Source organism: Embiotoca jacksoni, unplaced genomic scaffold, assembly GCF_022577435.1.
Source record: "Embiotoca jacksoni isolate LCO1_2020_lvr unplaced genomic scaffold, fEmbJac1.0.p SCAF_4, whole genome shotgun sequence".
Lineage (NCBI taxonomy): Eukaryota > Metazoa > Chordata > Actinopteri > Embiotocidae > Embiotoca > Embiotoca jacksoni.
This window is the reverse complement of record NW_027185392.1, coordinates 13,539,117-13,555,235: the sequence shown is the minus strand read 5'-3', so window position 1 is coordinate 13,555,235 and position 16,119 is coordinate 13,539,117. Positions and strand designations below refer to the sequence as shown.

The 16,119-nt window shown below is 38.2% G+C and overlaps 1 protein-coding gene across 5 annotated transcripts; it reads left to right on the top strand.

Annotated features, from left to right (window-relative positions):
- The first annotated feature begins 1,624 nt into the window (after positions 1-1,624).
- On the top strand, positions 1,625-9,786 carry ppm1kb (protein phosphatase, Mg2+/Mn2+ dependent 1Kb). 5 transcript variants are annotated; one of them, XM_069166732.1, is made up of 8 exons: positions 1,625-1,750; positions 2,739-3,263; positions 3,387-3,487; positions 5,362-5,527; positions 6,020-6,052; positions 6,336-6,480; positions 7,364-7,498; positions 9,227-9,786. In XM_069166732.1, exons 2-8 carry the CDS (start codon positions 2,794-2,796, stop codon positions 9,356-9,358), a joined length of 1,182 nt encoding a protein of 393 aa, XP_069022833.1. In that variant the 5' UTR covers positions 1,625-1,750; positions 2,739-2,793; the 3' UTR covers positions 9,359-9,786. The 5 variants fall into 5 exon arrangements, with proteins under 5 accessions (XP_069022833.1, XP_069022834.1, XP_069022831.1 ...); XM_069166733.1 differs by lacking the exon at positions 6,020-6,052; XM_069166730.1 differs by lacking the exon at positions 9,227-9,786 and having other exon boundaries at positions 2,763-3,263; positions 6,336-7,457.
- The last annotated feature ends 6,333 nt before the right edge of the window (positions 9,787-16,119 follow it).

The window sequence follows — 16,119 nt, the reverse complement described above, 5'->3', positions numbered from 1 at the left end:
CATAAAGAATAATACAACAGCCCAGTAATAGGATTATAATGGTCAGATGTTATTCAATCTGATTGAAAAAGGTGTTGATTTGTTTTAATGCACATTTTGGAGACTACAATTTGTGGTTGAACTGTACTGGGTTACAACTACTAAGAGGTGTTCCTGATATTTTGTCCCTCCCAATTAAACTAATTAGGTTGGCAAACTATAAGGAACACCCATAAGACCGAGTGCCCTTCAACAGCACCACAAATATATACCAGCTGTATATTAATGCTTCTTCTGTCAGTGGTTTTAGTGGTATGGCTGATCAGTGTACATAATGATAATATGAACTGTTTGGTCACGAAGTCTTGTTATAAGTGAATGATTAGATGTGTTGAGTTTGATCAAGATAAGCAATGCATGTAAAAAAAAAATTAAATATTCCCTGCTGTCTTCTTATTGTGTGTAGCCTCCAGCCAAGAGAATCTGGTCACAATGAGGAGTAATCAGACAGTTCCTTCATAAAATCTCTGTTGTGTTTTGCTGGATGGTTGTTGGAAAAATTACTCAGAGGCTTGGTTCAAAATCAAACATATCGGACATTTATTCTTGCAAGAAGGAGCAAATACATGCACCCTCAAAGAGAGGTGTCCAGCATTGTTTCCCCCAGCAGTCCTCTATGTCACTCCTCCTTAGGGCAGCTTTTATATGGCCATTGTGACAAACAATTGACAGTCACCCCCATTCCCTTTGTATCTGCTTTCGTATGGTAATACTGATTAGATTCGCAGGTCACAAGATAAGGACACAGGGAGTCGTCAATTAGATGCGGAAAGTAAAACAAAAAGGAATCACTTGCAAATAAGACAGAAAACAAAAGAAACTTTTCAAAGCCTGCTTGACAAGACTTTCTGGAGCCACAATGCAAACAAGAGAGAGAGAAAAAAAATATATATTTATATATATAAAAAAATATATATATATTTTTTTCCATCAATGGTGAAAACTGGTAAAAAAAAATTAAATTGGTCTGTGATCCAAGTTTTACAAATTTTCCCAATTGCAATTAAGATGCATAATATGGGTTGGTTGATATTTGATATCCATTTATGAGGCCAATGCTATACATATGCGCCATGAATGCTAACTCAGCTTGTCTTGTCAAGCTCATGCAGCCCAGGAGTGAAAAACGCACCAGTTTACAGAGGCAGGACTGAGTTCCTGAGCCAGTATTGAGTTCCTGAGCCAGTTTTGAGTTCCTGAGCCAGTTTTGAGTTCCTGAACCAGTCACCTGAAATTCCAGTCGGGTCAAAGGAAAATTGGGGTAAATATTTTGGCATCGAATTCCCTACAAAACTAAATTAGTGGTCGGAGGTAATTGAACTACGAACAAAATGAAAGCTATGAATGGGGAAGAAGTAAAATGAATGAAGTGTGTATATTATTATACTATTTAAACCTTCAGAACGCTTCAACGTCATATCCCTCTCTGATTGGCTGCTGGCCACCTAATTTACGGTTTGATGATTGGTCCACGCAGCTGTCATTAATCCTTCTATTGACAAATCATTTGCACCGTACGTGGGGCGTCAAAGGAGGCGGAAATGTTTCTTGCAAGCTGATTGGCGCGGTGACGTCAGAGGCCGTGTTTGATAACATTGAGGATCCAAAACACAAGAGACGAGACGAGCTCAGTTACAAGTGAGACACACCTCGAGAAGCCAGCAGGGGATACGAAACAAAATACATACTCTTAAATCTTAAAAGACTGGAGGTAGGATTTTGTTTTTTTCGTTTACAAACAACCGAAAAGTTTAAGGGGGCGGTTCACGGTAATGTTGGGTAAATTTCCAGCTGGAGCTGGCTACCTAGCTAGCTCGTCAGCTAAAGAAAGCTGTGCAGCTAGCTATGTAATGCTAACACGAGGAGACGCACATTTCAACGTTAAGTCTGGTGGCGGGTTTTTTTTAAAATTTTTCTTCGCAATAACTAAACGACATGTTGTGGAGGAGTATGGGCGTATTCTTACAACAGACTCGCACCACGTGGTGCATGTCTTCATATATGTCTGGATGTGATGGGGTAGACGACTGTCGGGAGTTACATCATGCTTTAGCATCGACGCTATCTTGATGTTTGGCTGCTGGGACAGTTTCTTCATCTCGTTAGGAATATATCGATTGTATAGCTTATTTAAAGACGTTATTAATATTTCACTGCTGTTGAAATGTATTCATTACAAGGGTTAACATGTTTGTTATGATCAGATGAAACAAACGAAAAATGCTTATATCCGTCTTTGCGACAACATTTTCAATGATATAAATTTATGAACGAGTGTGTAACCATTATATATGAAAGTCTAAATGTCATTTTTAATTTGATTTTAAATATTTAAAAAAGTCAGGGCTGCAACTATGGTTGGGCGATATAGACAATCTCCAATATCACAATAATTTTGACCAAATACCTCAAGAGCGATATTGCAAATATATATTACAGGGATGAATAGGGTGCTTTAACAAAAATATTTACATCATAAGACTTTTGGGGTGAATCTTGATCCGTAATGTGGACATAATGACTCAGGAGGCAAATAATAGAGCACGTAGAGCAGTCTGGCAAGCCCAAGTAACACCAAGATGGTGCCAGCAGCTGGTATTACTGACCTATGCTGAGCAAACCAAAAAAATTTTTTTGTAATGTCTACTGTAGTTTTGTGTCCAGTCTAACGAAACAATTTCCCATTAATGTTTGGACAGCACATCCCTTTGCTCTCCATCCAGTGCTTCCCCCAGTGTTTGTGCTGTCAGGGTGATGTCAGCAGCCTGTCTCGTGCGCCTGGCAAGGTACAGAGGTCAACATGTGGCTCGCAGTGGTCTTTTACAGACGGGAATGGTCCCACCACCATTCCAGCAGGACAGCCACCTCCAGTTCACAATCCTCCGCAGACAACTTTACAGCCCTTCAGAAAAACGACAAAGCAACACGCGCTTTGACGCAGACAGCAGCGGCCACCCCACGACCTGGGATTCGTTTGGCATCTGGGACAATCGTATTGATGAGCCCATCCTGCTTCCGCCCAGCATTCGCTATGGCAAGCCCATCCCCAAGGTCAGTTTATCAAGGGTAGGCTGTGCCTCGCTCATTGGGCAACGCAAGGAGAATGAGGACCGGTTCCAGGTCTCCCAAATGACAGACAGCATCCTCTACTTTGCTGTCTTTGACGGGCATGGTGGACCAGAGGCAGCTGACTTTTGTGAAAAATACATGGAGAAAACCATAATGTAAGGAAATCATAAAATTTGCTGTTATCACATATCTGTATCAGTCACTGTCTGACAGATTAACAATTTGAATGTCTGATGTCACACCTTTTGTATCTGATGTCTTTTGTCATCCTGTTTCAGGAACCTTGTTGCAGAAGAAGACAATCTGGAGTTAGTTTTAACGAAAGCCTTCCTTGAAGTTGACAAAGCTCTTGCCAAGCATTTGCACTTCTCTCCAAGTGGTAGGTTCTTTTATATTACATGTCCTTAGATTAACCATATGTACACACATGCATATAATGTTATATCACTTTTCTTTTCTCTCTTCAAACCTAATTTAGTTTATCCTACTTGGGCTTTGAAGCCTTGGATTTCCCAAGTGACATGACCTTAGCACTTTTGGTTCAAGGTTTGTCATTCAACCCAAAGTAACTTAATAATTGATGAATGATAAACCAGCTACATGTAGAGCAAACGCTATTGCTTCGCGGTTTTCAGCACAGCTTCTCTGCATACAGGCTTGCCGCAAACTAAAGGAAAAAACATAACAAATTTGAATCCTTCCATACAGGAGATGGGGTGTCACCGAACGATGTGAAAATATTGTGAATACTATGCTGCAGTCACCAGATATTGACCCATTTAAAGACCTGTTTAAGATTTTGAACTGGTGTGTTAGCCAACGTTCTCCACCACCACTATTGAGGGGAAATTGTTTGAAATAAAGGTGTACATATCCTTCAGTAGAGGTCTAAAGACGTGTAGACTCTGTGCCTACAAACACTGAAACTGTTCTACAGGCTTTTGGTAGCCCAACATTGTTGTTTCCTTTAATTTGTTACCCGTGTGTTTATATTCAACAAATTTTCTCAAAATATATTGTTTAGCTCAGACATCAAAATTGATATTAAGGGTAATTTGAGCATCATTTGAAAAAAAAGGATTGCAAAAATATTTCTCTCAATGTGTCGCGGTTTACATATTTGTCCTAGTCGTGTAGAAACTCTTTTCTCAACCTGCCTAATTAAGGTTACCTGTTGATATATACGCTAGTATACCTTTTATGTGGCCATAGACCAGCCACGCTGTGTGAAATGTCCCAATATGCCTGTGTGTGTGTGTGTGCATGTTATCTACGGCAGCTGCTGACCCAGCTAAGAGCTGGAGGCCCTTGGCACCAATGTGGATGGCGAGAGGCTAGATATTGAAGGAGAGTCCAGCGGGTCCTAAATCCTGGACTACTGGAAGGTTCCCTAACTTTCTCTCAATCCTCTCTTTCTCTCTCTCTCTTTCTTTTCTTTTCTCCTCTCACCAAGTGTATGCAACGCTTCTTTGTGAGACAGTGCTTCAGTTTGACAAGATGTATGAGATGTATGTTGTCAGTGACAGGTCTATTTCATGAGATGCAGCATGTTTCACATTTAAATTAAACTAAAAACAAAGACCTTTAAATCTCTAGAGATGACGAGCATCTCATTTTGTTCTCTGGAGAGAGAAGGGTCTGATGAAGGCCTATAAATGTCATCAAATAAATGAGTCATCCTTTAAAGAAAGGAAGAGTTTAGTGTTATAAATCTGCCAATCAAACAGGCTTTGTTTCTGTGTTAAAAGACATGCAAGTGTTTATCTGCATTAATGAGAATCACCTTTACTAATCAATTCAGTAGAATATCACTTCCCTTATGACTGACGATTGTTAAATGGACAACATAGAGGGAAACTAAAATCACCCTTCTCTGTGATTATTAGATAAGTTTATGGGTTGCTTCTTGTGTATCAAGCCCAATACTGGACACTGATAAGTGTCGTGTGGCAGTTGTTAACATTTATTACTGTTACGTTCAGCCTTAGACCTAAATGATGAAAAAATGTCCCCTGGACTTCGAGTCTATGCTGCAACAGTTCAACCTGCATGTGTGACTGCCTCCTCTATTGTTTACTGTGTAATCTGTAGCTCGCTGTAAATCTACTGTCTGACTTCCCACCCATGTGTTCATATTGCAGTGTGTGGATGTTGGAGTGTGATATACACCGTGTTGTTGTTGTGAACAGTGACTTTTTGTGTGGTTCTCCGTCGTTTGTTTCGCTTCTGATGAATCCTTTCATGTCTCTGTAGTAGCCGGGATTAACGCAGGAACCACAGCCACCGTGGCCCTGCTGAGGGACAGCATCGAGCTGGTGGTTGGCAGCGTGGGCGATAGTCGCGCCATGTTGTGCCGCAAGGGCAAGGCCCTCAAACTCACCGTCGATCACACTCCTGAAAGGAAAGATGAGAAAGAGAGGTACGTGATGTCAGTTTTTGCCAGATGTCACATTTGGAATTTACTATGAAATGTATCAGTGGGGGTTAGCTGTATGAAACACGATGGGTCTTGAGGAGTTTGAATGCTTGTAAAATGAGTGTAAATTTGTTTTGGATTTGAATTTCATTCGTGCTGCTATTTCACTTTTGTTTTGCCTCTGAGGACAACCTACACTTCTGTGTTTGGAGTTTGGTATCCTCACAAAATTCCCAGAAACACTCCACCCAATTCCAGCTTGAGCAGAACAGCAACCTGAATAACTAGAAAAACTCCTCTATGGAAGATAAAGAAACAATTTGCTCGTGATACTTCTATTTTTTTCCTCCCTAAATAGGCAGTTGTAGCCTAATTGTTAATGATTGTTTAAATGTCTATATTGTTCCAAACAAATTTTTCTCTGTATTTTTTCAAGGTAAGGTACAACCTGACTGGCTGTTTTTGTTTTTGTGATGGGTAATGTTTTTTCTATAGATTGCAAAAGATTTGGACTTCACTTGACACTGGGTAAAGAGAGAAAGATAATTTTGGTTGTAGAAACCTTTAAAATGATGGAAAACCCATTTAATACTAAGACTTGTTTAATAATCTTGTAAAAAAATTGTTGTTTTCTGTTTGAAGCTTCAAAGCGCATGTAAAAGTCGTATTGTATGTGCTGATGTAGCTTTATTACTTGAAAGTGGACTGAGAAGTGTATTGTTATTTTTTAGTGGAAGCGTACTTCTATTTCTCTGTGAACTGTAGTAATCCTTGTGCATCTCTCTCCCTACATCTCCCCACCTGCCTCAAGGATAAAGAAGAGTGGCGGTTTTATCACCTGGAACAGTCTGGGACAGCCAAACGTCAACAACAGGTTGGCAATGACGCGCAGTATTGGAGACTTTGACCTGAAGAGCATAGGAGTCATTGCTGAGCCTGAGACCAAAAGAGTATTGGTAGGTTTGAACGTGGACCCTGTGCCAGCAGTGAAGAGATGGTACAGCGAAAAATTCAGCTTCTTAAAAAGGAAATTCAAAGCGAACACGAGTGTTCATTTGTGGTTATTTGTTTTACAACCTCATAAGTATGTGTGTAACCTGCGGCTATCGATGAACCGTGTGCAGTTCAAAGTTTACAAGGCAGTGTTTGACATTTCTGTGCATGTGTTGGAAAAATTACTCAGAGGCTTGGTTCAAAATCGAACACATCGGACATTTATTCTTGCAAGAAGGAGCAACTACATGCACCCTCAAAGAGAGGTGTCCAGCAGTGCTCCCCCCACCAGTGCTCCCCGTCACTCCTCCGTAGGGCAGCTTTGACAAACAGTGTGACAAACAGTTGACAGTCACTCCCATTCCCTTTGTATCTGCTTTCGTATGGTATTACTGAGTTACAAGATAAGGACACAGGGGAGTCGTCAATTAGATGAGGAAAGTAAAACAAAAAGGAATCACTTGCAAATAAGACAGACAACAAAAGAAACTTTTCGGTGCCTGCTTGACAAAGAGACTTTCCGGAGCCACAATGCAAACGAGAGGAAGAGACAAATCTTTTTTTCCATCAGCATGTTAACTAAACAAACATGTGACAAAGTTTACAAGGAATATTGCACATCTGGCCATATTTGAATTGATGCTTGCACTTTCTTCGACATATTAATCTAAATAGCCATCAATGCAAATTTTCATATTTCCCTCGATCTCCAAATAAGCAATTTGGGACACCGTCTCGTTATGCCTTAAGGTTGGCTTGATATCTTCTTTTGCAATAATCGAATTCCCCCTTTAAAGTTTGGAAATGTTTGCAAATCTTGTTAAATATTGCTTTTCCTCTCTTCAGTTGCACCATGTCCATGACTCGTTCCTGGCGCTGACCACAGATGGAGTTAACTTCATTATGAACAGCCAGGAGATCTGTAATGTCATCAACCAGTGCCACGACCCCAAAGAGGCAGCTCAGAGAATATCTGACCAGGTAGAACTTTCATACATACTTTTTATTTGTACGCCCATTAAAACCGAAAGACTAGAGGGATGTAATTTCAGTGGCTGTGGGTTGTTTATTATTGGGCACTGCTGAGCTTCAATTGACAGATTGAAATGAGTGAATGCTTACGTGGTCTGTTAAACAGACACATTTATATACTTTCAAAAACTGTCCTAAAGTTTGTTGGCCTGGCTCGAACCAACTATTCCTCACAGCTTCAGTCTTCGCTGTGATTATATTCCTGTTCGCATAATTGCTCAGCCACTCTGAAGGATGGACCAATGAGCAGGGGTGTGTCATATCATACCGTTCACGATAATACAGGCATCATTTTTTAGACGATATAAAAAAATTGATATTGTGATGAAGGCCATTTTCCGACCTCCTGACGTGATGACGTCATACTGTACTCAGAAGTACAACGTATGAAATTAAAGTGCAACAAAAGCTCAAAACTACGCTATTAATGGGCAAACGTCGACCCTAAACTTCAGAGAATCAGGCCAAAACATCGCTGAATCTGCTGACGAGGCAAAGAAGTAATTAGAAGCTCTGCAGCCGATCATGCAGTCGTCCTGGCAGAGCAGCAGCTCTTCTATCAACTGGAAACACTCCCCTACGGAGCGTGGCAACACCCATATATTAACACAGTGAATTTCGGTCTGTTAATACCAGGCTTGAAGTTTCCTGCAGAAAGGCAATATTGACATGGAAACAAGTGAAAATTCATCTCAATTTTGAATTGTGTCTAAATTTGTCAGGTATATATTACATTACATTCCATTTAGCTGACGCTTTTATCCAAAGCGACTTGCAATACAATACAATAATATATAATAGTCTTATAAACGCTTGTGCTTGTAGCATACAGTATGCGTACAAGTACAATTTGCCTCTTAGCCATCCCTCTGTGTTAGATATTGTCAGTATATGTATTGGAAAGCAAGAATCTATTAGCCATACTTTGCAAAGCCAAATGGGTTCTCCAGCAACATAAACTTGGTGGATTTTGTTGTTTGCTTTTATGGCCACTAACTTTCAGCACAGTGTTGACATATCATCACTTTATAAAGATGATATAGTGAACACATGAGCAAACAGTCAAACATCTGGCCCATACGAAGCAACATTTGCATTAATTTAGAGTTTTGTTCCAGGTGAGCTGAGGAATGTAAAAGCAGTTTTCACTCTCGTTAAGCCTAAAGACTTCTACCAACTCCAAATAAAGATATCTTGCCTTTTAGATGCTAAATGCTCCATTGTGTTTGTCTGCCTGCAGCCTAGTTCTGAGCACGGTGTAGTGTAGTTTATTTGAGATATTATTTTCTGAAATCAGTGGCCTGGCTCATCTGGAAATGTTGCAGATGAGGGCGGTGCAAGTGAATAAAGACAGAAAAATTGCAGATTACAAACCAAAACAAATTCATAAATGCTAGGGACAGCTGAGGAAATCTGCAGTCAGAAGATTTGACAGTGGGTTTGTTGCTGCGACTTACACCTTTCACACCACACATGTCTATATTAGCGATGAATGTCTATTACATTCACTGCTCATATAAAATGTGGATTAGAGTAGCTTGACATGGATCAATGGATGCTGATCTCTGAACAGATTCTCATACACTCTCTATGCATCGACTCAATTCACAGTCGGCACAGCAGGTAACTCCGTAACCCAAAAGCAGACCTTGATGTTATGGTTGTCTCCTCTCTCAGGCTCTTCAGTACGGTTCAGAGGACAACAGCACAATCATTGTGGTGCCGTTTGGAGCGTGGGGAAAGCACAAGAGTTCAGACACAAGTTTCTCCTTCAGCCGGAGCTTTGTGTCGAGCGGCCGCTGGGCGTAGTAGGCAGGATTGAAAGGTACGGTCTGTAGACCTAACTAATGTGTGCAATACAACATTTGCCCTCGAAAAAACATTCTAGAGTGTGGTTTGCCCAAACAATCATACCCGATGGCTACAACATTAGAGTAGCATGATATTTATTACCCTCTGTGAAATGAGAGGCAGTGAAATCATGACGTGCACTAAATACAAAAAAAAACTCCCTCTTTATACAAGGTTTTATCTACTAGCAAGCCAATGACTGCATAGGTGCTGAAAGTGGAGAAGTGTGTGATTGGCAGACAGGAATTCATGACTCAAGCTTAGCAAATATGTAGCTTGCTCTACAGCCGCAAAGATTTGTCATACAAGGGTTGAATTCATTTAATGAATTTGTTTGATTTTTTCCCCACTCTCAATATGCCTGTAGTCCCGTTATTAACATTAAGAAATGGTCCTGCAGTCTTAAAACTGGTGAAATCCAGATGTAAAATTTTCTTGAAAAAAACAAAACAAAAAAAGAAGAAAATTTACATCTGGATTTCACCAGTTTTAAGACTGCAGGACCATTTCTTCATGTTAATAACAGGATTACAGGCATATTGAGAGTGGGGAAAATCAAACAAATTAATTAAATTAATTCAACCCTTGTATGACTAGAAAATCTATAAGATATCCAAATAAACTCACAACCTTTGATACTACTAGAATATAACTATCATGAATACTCGATCACTGAATGGTTCTGAACGTTTGTCCGTTCTGGAGTGTCAAAGCATCTAAATTAGAGCATATATTGTAAAATTTTCTTGTAACAAATTCCCCCTTAACTTTTCTTCCCGACTTCTCCACTAACAACTACAACACTTGTGCTGCGTTCCAAATGGCCTACTTGTCCACTAACACTCACTGTTTTGCGTGCATAAGTGCGTTCACGCTGTCAGTACAGAAACATGCAGTGCACTACAAGTACCAGGATGATGCGCTCAAAACGCCCCAAAAAAGAAGTGTGAGGTACTGGACACTTTCCACCCTAAACGGTCGCCATCTTGGCTCCACAGAGGAAGGGGCGGGGCCGCCAGTGTGAAGAATTTGCTTCGAGGAAGCTGCAGCTGTTCCTGAACACCACACAAAAGTGTTTCTTTTTCACTACTACTGCTGCTGGACAGAAGAATCTGGGTGTTTATTGAGTGTGTTAAAAAGAGGGCACGAAGACACGTTAATGAAAGCTGCAGATTTTCTGGACGGTGACGTGTTCACATGCTGAGGTTATTTCCAAGTCAGTGCTGAACGGCAGTGTGCGGCTTGAAACGGCACTACCCCGTCAAAATGCATGCTCTACACAAGTAAGAGTACTACCATGGAAGAGCACTACGTGTTGGTGTACTACGGAAAGTATGTCATTTGGAACACAGCATTAGTATTTTCTTGGTACTTAAAATGCTTGCTAAGGCACCACTGAAAAGCGTCGATGCCCATTTGCACAATCTTGAGAGTTTTGGGAGGACTGACTAAAACCCTGAATGTTCTGAATGTGTGAATGAAGCTGTTACTATGAAAAGTATTTCAGTGGCTGAACGGGGCATTCATGAAAATGTGACATTCATGTTTGGCGCTTGCCAAACATTGCTCAAGCTTGTATAAGTGTTAATATCTGTACTGATTTGAAACGGGACTCGTTAGAAGTGTTCAGGAGTTCAGAAATGTACAGTCTATGTTTTGTAAATAAATATATTTATGTACATCTGGAAAACTGATAATTAATACTTAATATCTCAAGCTAAATCTCTCATATCTGAATATTTCACATTTGCAGGACCTTTCCATAGGTGCTTTGGATGTGTAAAGCTACATTATTGTGATTGTTATAACTCCGTCATAATGAGTGTTCCTAATTCCCACCATGTATGTGTCACTCAGACAGAACAAAGCACACTTAATGCAACACTAAAGAATTGTTCAGCTAAGAGCCATGTCTGACAATGTGAATGTTTGCTTAAATGCCCTCCATGAACACGATCAAACCCTGCAGGGTTTAGGAGTAATTAAGCTGTATAAGTTGTCTTTGCTGACCTAATGGATACATTTTCCATATGTAAGGCAGATTTAAATAGATAGACTGTGCAGTTTCTGTTCACTGTTGGCGTGATCTTTTGTTTTGTGGTCGTTAAAAAAAAAAAATAGACAAATGCAGCACATAATATTTATCATTGTCATATTTTATCTGTGAGAGATGCAAATGTTGTGTAGCGATCAGCTTCTCCTCAAACATCATTTGTAAACGTTTTGTAAATACTGTTATTCTCCTTCATTCACATATTGAATGAAACCTTGATTTGTTATAAGAACTTTTGTCTTTATGCGCTAACACGTCCTCCATACAAGCCTTGCCATCTGTTATCTTTCACTGTGTGGATTTACTGTAGTCTGTTTTTCTGCCTTTCAAATATAACAATTATTGTTGTGGATCTGTTCCTGGGACCTAAATGTGTCTGTTTCAGCACCACTGTACTTTTGGTCTAAATGGCTTGTGACACCTCAATTAAAAATTATACTTCAAATATGTTTTTGTTCTACTGTGCACTTTACTGTACTACTAATGATTTGTTTTTGTGAGATTTTTTTTTAAAAAGCTGGTTATCATAGTCAGAAAATCTACATTTCTAATCTTTTTTCTTTCAGTTTTGATACAGTTAACAGGATGCGCTCGATGCACCTGTCTCCGGGAATATACCTAAAATATTTAATGGATGTTACTTTTACAGGTATCTTTTGGAGGCTGACCAATCAATATGGATATCGAGCTAAACAATGTGATTTTTACATTAAAACAAATATTTGAAGGATTTCCCTGTAATTTAAGACTGTGTCCCCAAAATATGAACATTATTAAGTTGAAAAGCAAACCTGTCTCTGTGATGGAGATGTTTATTTTTAAATTCATGCCAACTTAATGCTACCTCAGTGTTGTAATTAGCTGAGTATCACCTGCTGACTCTGCAGAAAAAAATTATTGTAGTGCCATTACTAGTCCTTTACTTCAAAAACAGCAACCATTATAAATCCATAATATATAGATTTATCACTGCCATCAATACAAAAGTAAATGGTCTGCACTTATATGCTGCCTTCTTACCGAAATGTTTTACAAAGCGCTTTACAAATTATTGGCTCCCATTTACACGCCATGTAAATGCGGATCGAGCTGCCATTGGAAGACATTTGGGGTCCAGCGCCTTGCAGGAGGCTGGAGGACGGGAAGAGGTGGGAAGCGAACCGCTCGTCCGCCATTGGCGGGGAGCTCCGCCAGCTGCAACCTCAAGCAACCTCCAGGAAATTGATGAGGTAAGGCTAAAGTTGGAAGAAAGACCGCCACAGAAACAGATGTGGAGATGGAAAAAAATAAAAAAATAGTATCTAAAATATTATGCATTGACAGCTGAATTGTGTGAATTATCCCGACTGTATATAAAGAATTAGCAGACTTTTTTTTTTAGTTTTAAATATATGCTAATTAACAGAAATGCCGATATATGTAGTTTGGTTCAAATGACACCTACACACATCTTTTTATTTATTTATTTATTTATTTTTATGGCTAGTATGGCTACTGGAGTGTGTTGCCCCGTCCACACCTGAACTACTTTCATTGTCCTCAAACCCGTGAAGAAGAAAAGGAGGAAGCAGGTGAGTTAGTTGAGCTACATTTAGCTGAGCGAAGGTAAGATTAGGTTTGTTACATTCTTACCTGTCATCTCAGTCTCTGGGTTAACATTTAGCTCGATATTCATTTGCTTATATGGCTGTTTTTATCTTATTGATTTTTTTTTTTATTTTTATTTTTTTAATATTAACGTCTGTTTGTATCGCTAAGGTAATGTACCTGTATCCAGGTGACATCGAGCTACTTCAAAGGAGATGTTGGCTCTCCAGTGTGGGCGGAAATACAGAATATGTGTCATTGTAACCAGATTTGAAACATATCTGAATTATAAAAGATCAACTTGAATAATTACACCTAAAAAAAAAAAAACAACCTAGATTTGAATCACATCATTTTAATATGTACTATCAAACTTTAATAATTAGATTGAAAAACTGCAGTTTTTCTAAATTGAATATATAAATTTGAAACTGAATTTCAACATGCTTGAAAGTAAATGAAATGAAATTAATTTGCCCTAAAACTGTATTAGATCCAGTGACACAGATTTCTGTCCATAATTTTTAATGTCTGCTTAATGAAATTAAGTTTGCAGAATTCTGACCTGCCTTTGGGCAAAGATGTGAGTCACTAGAAAATGAATTTGACTCATTTAGCTCTAGTGTATGAATTTGAATTGCTAAACTTGAATAATTGCATTCAAAATTTGAAATTTTATTAATTTGTTTTAAACAGAATGGCAATAAACTTGAAACTGGATGTTCTCAATTAAAATTCAGCTGTTGAATGTTCAGTTTATTGCTGTGTTCGAATTGTCCACTGGTCAGTCATACAGTTCACTAGTGGACAGATCGAACTATGATTGACTGAAAAGGAGTTCTGTAAATGTGCACTGAGTTTTCTGTGAGGATCAAATACAGTTTTGGAGTAAATAGATTTAATTTAAAACTATGCTTTTCATTTTTCAATGCAAATATTGGTTAAATAGTATGAATTCTAAATATGAGATTAATGTGAATTTTTTTTTATTGCAATTATTTAAATTGAGCAGTTGAAGTTCTGATATAAATTATTGAAATTAAGTTTGTAGTGACACATATTTCTGCCCATGCTAACCTGCTTAACTTCACATTGCTTAACATCACAGTCGGCATTAGCCCTAATTCTTGTCTCCTTTTGTGACGCTGTTGTTGTTTGTTGAGGTTTAAGTTAAAAATGTTTACATTATTATTAACCCATACCAATAATTACTGCATCAAGTTTTTTAATTCTTAGATTTTTATATTGAACAAAAATGAAAATTCATTGATAAATAGACTTCATCGGAAGCATGCGTGTCTGTTTGAGTGGTGAATAAAGGGTTAATCTGTGGAGCTTGGTGTGGTACAGTTAAGTGTGTGTCTGTGTGCTGAGGTATCTGTCTCTTCTGTTATGAGCTGATGTTACAGTCAGCCTGCACGGTTTCTCTGCTCTGTCAGTCTGCAGCAGCGCTGAGGGAACCAGCAGCTTTTGTTTTACATCCTCTTTCGCCGGTAAGTCAGTTTTCTTTACTCTGCAACAACATCAACATCATTTTCAGAGGATTTCAGCAACGCCTGAATTTTATTTTATTTTTGCTTCACGAGCTTTAGCAGTACACAAGAAGAAATATTTTCTTAAAAGTTAATGAATGTACTTTAATTGATCCACTTGACTTGGTGCATTAAATCCACCGTGATCTAGAATAAAATGAAGAAACAGGCCCGAACCAGGGATTCTAAATTACTGAGGTCATTTGTCCTGATAAGATGGATTTTTGTCTGCTTTGGTAAGAAAAAGGACCAGACAGACTTGAGACTTGAAACCCACTGTCTGGATTTAATACAAATGATTATGGCATATTGACGTATATGACAACTGTGCTCATTTCCTTTCAACAAAAAACTAAATACAATGTTATAGTCGGTCATACTGGCCTTAATTTCTTTAAATGTACAACTATATTCCGCCGTAATTAACTCTGTTTTCATTTATGAAGGAAATCTACAACCTTAAACCATAGAGTTCCTCACAGAAAATAGAAACATCTTCTGTTTTTTAACCATAAAATGAACCTAGAAGAACTGTTTAAAATGTTTGTAGCTGAGTTTGTCCATGTTTTTCTTCATATCTGTTTTTAGAACATAAAAAAAATTGAAGCCAATGTAGTAACTCCTTTGGTGATGTAACATTCAAGAAGCGAGATGATCTTTTTACTGACTTAAACATATTTGCATGTGGTTATTATTTATATAAGCCTATCTGGATTCGTTTTCAAAGCATTGCTTAAGCAATTAATATTTATATATATATATATATATATATATATATATATATATATTTTTTTTTTTTTTTTTTTTTTTTATATATATATATACATATTGTTCCAAAATGGTTTGAGAATTTTCAAGGGAAATGTTGACATTTTACTTTACAAAATGTATTAGATTGCTCTACTTACTTGTTACTTTTAACTTTCAAAAAAGCCGTCTCTAACAGGGGCCCCTTGTTACGTTTCAAATTAATTCTTAGTAGTTTTACCAAAAAGAAAAACTGTTTGAGGCCCACAGAAGTTATATTACCTTATAATGTATTATAACAAGTACAAAGATCAGAGAAAAGTGAAAAACTGAGCACAAATATATGTGGTAGAACTTCTTTTTCTTTTTTTCTTTGTCCGTTTCCCATTAATTATCTCACTGCAACACCTCAATCAGCTTTAGCGATAAAAGGCTCCTTAAGCTTGAATTCATCAGCATTAAGAATGTAATAATAACATAGGTAATAAAATATCAGCCACGGGGGCCATTTTTCTGCATGTCGAGTCCGTTTCCGACTATAGGCATATTTATCTCACAATACTTTTGCACTTTCTCTTAGGGAAAGTTTGAATACAGGACTTTAACTTATCTGAGTACTTCCTCTACCGCTGCCGCATTTAAACATGCATGTGATATTTGCTGTGAAAAATTACATCTCTGCTCTTTGGATTGATATGTTATTTCATAAAATTGTTTTATTATTTAATTACTTCGTGGATGTGAATTTTGTTGCTGGCTAAAAAAAACCTGTAAAAAATGTACACATTCTCATGTCTGTA